This window comes from Talpa europaea, assembly GCF_964194135.1.
Source record: "Talpa europaea genome assembly, chromosome: 8".
In the NCBI taxonomy this organism is placed as follows: Eukaryota; Metazoa; Chordata; class Mammalia; order Eulipotyphla; family Talpidae; genus Talpa; species Talpa europaea.
Window position 1 is genome coordinate 62,220,164 of NC_140075.1, and position 7,356 is coordinate 62,227,519.

The 7,356-nt window shown below is 49.4% G+C and overlaps 1 protein-coding gene across 1 annotated transcript; it reads left to right on the forward strand.

The window, feature by feature from the left end:
• Positions 1–455: 455 nt before the first annotated feature.
• On the forward strand, positions 456–5,306 carry LOC311175935 (polyadenylate-binding protein 2; the record flags this gene model as incomplete). The annotated part of the gene is made up of 7 exons (XM_084241170.1): positions 456–794; positions 1,151–1,265; positions 1,952–2,019; positions 2,343–2,449; positions 2,928–3,015; positions 3,107–3,258; positions 4,249–5,306. The coding sequence occupies 7 exons, from the start codon at positions 456–458 to the stop codon at positions 4,286–4,288; spliced, it is 909 nt and encodes a 302-aa protein (XP_084097296.1). The 3' UTR covers positions 4,289–5,306.
• Positions 5,307–7,356: the final 2,050 nt, after the last annotated feature.

Consider the following 7,356-nt stretch of genomic DNA (forward strand, 5'->3'; position numbering starts at 1 on the left):
TTCGGGAACAAGGTTCACCTGTCACTAAACGTGTCAGCCCTTCGAATCTCGCGAGCCAATCGGCATCTGAGATTGGGCCACAGCGGCGAAACGATCGGAAGACTGGTCCTTTCCGCTCGCCTAGCCGGCGGCCAATCACGGAGCGTGATACACTTAGCGGCCCTTCCCGTAGGCGGGGGAGCAGCGGGAATGTCGTCACAGCGTGGCGGTATTGTTACCTAAGGAATTGAGAAGAGGTGGGACGTGTGTTGATTGACAGGCCGATTTCCCCTGCGGGGATTTGAGAGTTTGGCGCAATACCCCGCCTTAGAGGTGGGGTCTTCTTTGATTGCCAAGTAATGTTCCCCAATGGGGTGCTAGCTCGCGGTGACGGGCAGGCTGCTTAACTAATGAATCCTCGGCGTGGCAGGCGCAGTTCTCCAATCGCTGGGCGGCGGGCCCCAGTCTGAGCGGCGATGGCGGCGGCGGCGGCGGCGGCAGCAGCAGCGGGGGCTGCGGGCGGTCGGGGCTCCGGGCCGGGGCGGCGGCGCCATCTTGTGCCCGGGGCCGGTGGGGAGGCCGGGGAGGGGGCCCCGGGGGGCGCAGGGGACTACGGGAACGGCCTGGAGGCTGAGGAACTGGAGCCTGGGGAGCTGCTGCCGGAGCCCGAGCCTGAAGAGGAGCCGCCCCGGCCCCGCGCCCCCCCGGGAACGCCGGGCCCAGGGCCTGGCTCGGGAGCCCCCGGCAGCCAGGAGGAGGAGGAGGAGCAGGGACTGATCGAGGGTGACCCGGGGGACGGCGCCATTGAGGACCCGGTGAGGGAAGCAGGGCGGCGAGCAGGCCGGCGGCCGCCCGGGCGGGTCGCGGGAGGCCCGAGCTTAGGCGAGCGGGAGCCAGGCGGGGGGTGGGGTGGGCGGGGAATAACGTGGCGGGGCCGGGCCGGGCCGGGGCCGGAGCCGCGACCGCCCGAGGAGGCCCGGCCGGGTCGGGCCGGGCGTTATGGGCGCCTAGCGCTTCGGAGCGCAGGTGGCCGGCTTCTCTCGCATCGTGATCCGCGCGCGGGGCGAGGCAGTCGCCGGTGTGGCCGGCCCCGCGCGCGGCCCGGAGCAGGGCGCAGCCCCTGCGCTGGTTCCCTTTGAGCTGTTCTCCATCCCCTCCCCGCTCATTGTAGGAGCTGGAAGCGATCAAAGCTCGAGTCAGGGAGATGGAGGAAGAAGCAGAGAAGCTAAAGGAGCTCCAGAACGAGGTAGAGAAGCAGATGAACATGAGTCCACCTCCAGGCAATGGTTAGTAACTGGCGGTTGCACGCGGAGCCCGGTCCTCGGGGTGGAAGCGCGGTGGGGGCTCGGGCTGTGCGGGGTTTCGTGTTGGGATCCTGGCGCAGCTGGAGTGAGCAAGCAGTTGCCGTGCCACGGTCATAGTCCATCGTGTGCTCGCCTGACCTTTGTGAGACAGAACCTGGGTTTTGAAGAGGGAGTTTTGTGCCTGTCTTTGTCCCTGTTGCAAGTGTATTGCTCTTTGTTCTTAGTCTACCTCTGTAGACTGTGTGGAGGTAGACAACCTTTGTGGAGGTTGCCAACTGGCATTTGACCTTCAAGTCTAATAGTTCTTCCGTCAGATGGAGACCCTTTCGCTATGAGCCCTGAAAGAAATTGCTCAGCTGCAGGAGCCTTTCCCTTTAATCTTCATTAAGCACACTTAATTGTGTTCACTTTTCAAATCATTTCAACCAAAGTTAATCGGCAGAGACGTGATTTGAGGGTGGAGGATTCCTGTGCTGTTTTGACTTTGTAAAAATGTGTGAATGTATTCCTTCATTTGTCAAATATTTAGTGAGCATGTACCATTTGTTACTGTTCTAGGTAGTAGGAACAGAACAGTTCAAAATCTTTACCTTCACTGATGGTGGTGCAGCCTATATTGGTCAAGTAGAAAACATGCATTTTTGCCCCCTGATTCTTTTTCTTCAAAGCTGGCCCAGTGATCATGTCCATTGAGGAGAAGATGGAGGCTGATGCCCGTTCCATCTATGTTGGCAATGTATGTACTTGGGGCCTGATAGGGGTTGGGGGAGACTCTCTACTGTGGGGGTGAGGGGCATTATTTAGCAGGAGTCTTGAAAGAAACATCTCCAGGATAGGTAGTGAATTTGGGGGGTGGAGGTAAAAGGTAGTAGTGATCAGCGTTTCTGGGTTTCTTTCCAGACTCACATCAGAGAGACTCGGGGGTTGGAAAGAAAAGACATTAATTAGTTCCTTCAAGATCCAGATTTGATGTGCCTTGGTGTATATGGATGGCTCAGGTAGGCAGGCTACCTGTTGAGATGGGAGTTTACCCAGTACTTGTGAAATGTACCTCCTCAGGTGGACTATGGTGCAACAGCAGAAGAGCTGGAGGCGCACTTTCATGGCTGTGGTTCAGTCAACCGTGTTACCATACTCTGTGACAAATTTAGTGGCCATCCCAAAGGGTAAGTAGGGAAGGTCATTTCAGTCACAGTTTAAAAATAGGTGAGTTTTTTTTTTTAAGATTTATTTATGCATACAAGGGTTGGGGTACAGGTGAATTATGTTTTATATTGAACAGTAAGCTATCTTGCTATTGAAACAAATGGTCTTTATCTTTTAAGACAGGGCATTAATGTTCACATGTGTCAGGGATTAGGCATAAATGTCTTCTGAGGCCATATAGATAATAAAGGTGAAGATTAGGTATGGGTGGGATTGTGAATGAGAAGTGGATGGGCAACTTCTGTTTGACCCACCTGATTCTGCTATGTGAAAATCCAGACCCTGTATGTCATGTTTTATAGTTTTCCAAGAGTAGCTGGAAACTGGTGATAAAAATGTGAATACATTGTACCCAAACAGTGTGCCTGCAAGTTGGATTTGACCTATGAGCTAGTATTTGCAACTTCAGATAGATAAAGAGACAATTACTCTTTTCAGGTTTGCATATATAGAGTTCTCAGACAAAGAGTCAGTGAGGACTTCCCTGGCTTTAGATGAGTCCCTATTTAGAGGACGACAAATCAAGGTAAGCTCCATGCTCCATCGCTATTGTGTGTCTATATAAACTTCCCGGCTAGCCTCTCTAAGGCTTTTTGTTGTATATCCTTCACTGTTAGGTGATCCCAAAACGAACCAACAGACCAGGCATCAGCACAACAGACCGGGGTTTCCCACGAGCGAGATACCGTGCCAGGACCACCAACTACAACAGTTCCCGCTCTCGATTCTACAGTGGTTTTAGCAGCAGGCCCCGGGGTCGCATCTACAGGTCAGGATAGATGGGCTGCTCCTCTCCCCCGCCTCCCATGAGCCCTGTATGCTTCCTTCTCTCCTGATCTGAGAAACTTCCCTTCCTTACCCCTGCCCTTGGTTATCAGGGACTTGGTCTCCTGCCTGTGCAGGGTGAGGAAGGTAGTTGCAGGCCAGGCCAGGAGGCCAGTCTCATCTTTTTCTGAAGCAGGAATTGGTGATAAAGACTGAATCTCTCCACTTTGCTCTGAGAGATGCTTCTTCCCCCAGCGTTTTTTTTCCCCTCTTTGAGAGTTGGTAGCAGTGAAGGCCTTTACATAGAAGGTCATGAAGAACAGGGCCTCAGCAGTGAGAGCACTGCTTGGACATTTGCTACTTTTCCCAGAGTTAAGCAGTCGTAGAAGTTTGAACCTCCCTTGGAAGAATAGCAGAGGCTCGTTGATCCTCTTCAGCAGCCTGTGGGAGGATATTGAGATACTTCTAACTGAGCCCTTCTTTTGCAAAAGTTAACTTTCTCACTGGGCCAAATCGGATGCCCATGTTGTTGCTTGACTTCTGTCTTTTTATGTTGAAATAGACAGGTTAGGTATATCCTTTGACTTTTTCATAAGATCTGCCTATCTGCTCCCAGGAATTGGGGCGGTGGGGAGGGTCTGGTGCTGAGGGGTGAGGACTGGGGTCTTTGAAGAGCTGTGAAGAACTGAAAACTGGATAAAACTTGAGTCCTTTTTTCTTGTCCTCCTCCCCCTCCAATCCCCCCAATCTTAGATGCATTTCTTTATTGCTACTGTTTGATGAAACTTTGTTCATTATTCGCCCCCTACCATTTGCCAGGTGTATCATTATTTCTGGGATTGTGGGGTCAGTTTTAGAACACTTGGAAATTTCTTCCCCACCCCCCCCCACCCCCCTTCCCTTCGCAGTAACTGGGGCAAGGGCCCGCGGGGAGGGACTTGCACTGGACTATCTAGTGATCATGTTAACACCTAACTCTCCTTCTTTCTTCCAGGGGCCGGGCTAGAGCGACATCATGGTATTCCCCTTACTAAAAAAAGTGTGTATTAGGAGGAGAGAGAGGAAAAAAAGAGGAAAGAAGGAAAAAAAAAAAGAATTAAAAAAAAAAAAAAAGAAAACCAGAAGATGACCTTGATGGAAAAAAAATATATTTAAAAAAAAAAAAGATATACTGTGGAAGGGGGGAGAATCCCATAACTAACTGCTGAGGAGGGACCTGCTTTGGGGAGTAGGGGAAGGCCCAGGGAGTGGGGCAGGGGGCTGCTCATTCACTCTGGGGATTCGCCATGGACACGTCTCAACTGCGCAAGCTGCTCCCCATGTCTCCCTGTCCCACTTCACCCCCTTGGGGGCTGCTCAAGGGTAGGTGGGCATGGGTGGTCGGGTTTTTTTTACCCAGGGCTCTGGAAGGACACCAAACTGTTCTGCTTGTTACCTTCCCTCCATCTTCTCCCTAACTTTCACAGTCCCCTCCTGCCTGCTCCTGTCCTGCCAGGTCTGCCACCCACCCCACCCCTCCTCTTCGGCTCCCTGCCCCTCCAGATTGCCTGGTGATCTATTTTGTTTCCTTTTGTGTTTCTTTTTCTGTTTTGAGTGTCTTTCTTTGCAGGTTTCTGTAGCCGGAAGATCTTCGTTCCGCTCCCAGCGGCTCCAGTGTAAATTTCCCTTCCCCCTGGGGAAATGCACTACCTTGTTTTGGGGGGTTTTGGGCTGTTTTTGTTTTTTTTTTGTTTGTTTTGTTTTGTTTTTCAGTTTTTTGTTTTGTTTTTTTTTTTTCTTTGCCTTTTTTTCCCTTTTATTTGGAGGGAATGGGAGGAAGTGGGAATAGGGAGGTGGGAGGTGGATTTTGTTTATTTTTTTAGCTCATTTCCAGGGGATGGGAGTTTTTTTTTTAATATGTGTCATGAATAAAGTTGTTTTTGAAAATAAAAATTGTTTGGCCTCTTGGGTGTAAGGATTATTTATCTTCCTATTTTCTCTTAGATCACAGATGGCTGTTAATTCTCTGTGGAAGTGCTGGTGTTTGGAGAAGTTCCCACTCATGAATTAAGGAGTAGGAGTTAAAATTGCAACTAGCAAGAACATTATGTATTTAGTTGAGGATGATGGGTTTTCTGGATAGCATGTGGCCCTGATTGGCATTGGAGAGGTAAATATAATGAGTTTGAGAAAGTAAAATGATAGCTAGATTAGCGTTTATCTGATAGCACTTCTGCGTATACTGATAAAACTTGGGTGAAAGTGGATTATCCCCACCAGCAGCACTTGATTCTTACATTGGTGCCTGGGTAGTCTGTCTTCTGTATTCCAAGGTAGGTTCATTAAAGAGGAAAAGTTAACATTCAGCTAACATAATTACATAACCTGTGTTATCTTTAGTCGTGCAGATGACTTCACAGTATTAGATTATTATGTTCAGGATTATCCCATTAACTAGTAGGGCTCAACTTTTAAATTGCTTTAGTACTTAATAGTTACTTGGTCATGTTAACCTAATTTCTCCCTTTTACGTGCTAATGTCAGATCTTAAAATCTTTGGATACTTTTTAGATTTATTTATGTATACAAGAACTGGGGTACAGTTCAGAGAGAGTGGGGAACAGAATAGGCAGACTGAAATACACTGCTGAGGAGCAGCAGGCGAGACGGGTCTGCTGAACCATGTGGGTCACCTCCTTGGCTGGGGATTGAACTGGTGCTGCAGAGGCTGCGGATAGCTTCACAACTTGTGCTTAAACAACCCCTTGCGCTACCAGGGAGGCTCTTAAATTCTCTTCCTAGGATATTTTGTTCCTGATTGCTTCACATTCTAGTCACAATGAATATTGACTAGAATGTGAAGCAAGTGGCTTTTTTTCTTCAATAACCTTAGGATAAAGAAAGGACTTCTAGGGCTTCCCTGGCAGCTCAGGCGGTTGAGCGCAGTGCTGTGGAGCTGTCCTTTGCCTCTGCAGTGTGGGTTTGATCCTGGCTGGCTAGTCAGGGAGATTATCTACATGACATGACAGACCTCTCCTGTCTTGCCTGCTGCTCCCTTCAGCAGTGTGTTTGGGTCAGTCTGCCTGTTTTGTTCCCCACTCTGTCTCTGGTGAATCTGTCACCCTCCCGTGCATGTGGCCTGTACCCCGGTTCTTGTATGTATAAATAGAAAAAAAAAAAGACTTCTCATACCTGTGAAGCCTTAGCCTACCTCTCAAGTGGCTTTGTATTCTGAGTTTTCAGGTCAGTATTGACCATGGGCTAATTTAGCATTTACTCATCTATTGTATTCCCCCCTGTTGTGTGATTTGTTAGGTATTTGAGGGTTTCGTGCTTGGTAATCTGATCAGCAAGAGAGGATATAAATTCAATATTGACTAGAATGAAGCAAGTGGCTTGATGGTGTTAAATGTGCAGAGGTCTCACATAGCCACCAGGGGGCGCTAAGTGGCTATTAAGAATCCTTATAAATTGTGGGCACCTGGAGGAGGAATGCCTGCCCATTCTTTGTTCCTGTTTTTGTATGTGCAATCACTGCTGGAAAATACCCTGATCATTGTAACTGCTTGAGCAACTTCACATCTTCATTGCAGTGGGCTTCAAATTCCTGTTAACAGAAGGACTCCTCTACTGCAACCGAAGGACAGACTGAAGTGTGGAACTCTGGTCTCCCAATTTGATCCTGATTAAATTTCCCTGCCACATCCTGCCCTACATCTGGTGCACTGTGCCTTCCAGTTACATCTCTTTTTTTTTTTTTAAGATTGATTTATGCATACAAGAACTGGGGTACATGCCAGAGGTACAGGGGGTGGGGGTGAGAGGATTCACCAGAGAGTGGGGAGCAAAACAGGCATATTGACTCAAATACACTGCTGAGGGGAGCAGCAGGAGAGACGGGAGAGGTCTGCTTCACTATGTGGGTAGTTCCCTGGCCAGGGATCGAACACGTGCTACAGTGGCTGCAGGTAGCTTCATAGTGCTGACGCTTAACCCCTTGTACCACCAGGGAGGCCTCTCCAGTCACATCTTAGCTGTTTTCATGTAGTGCTCATGCTGTTGTTCCAGCCACAATGCCCATGTCATTTACTCTCAAGAGTCATGGTGTAAGCCAAGGAAGGCA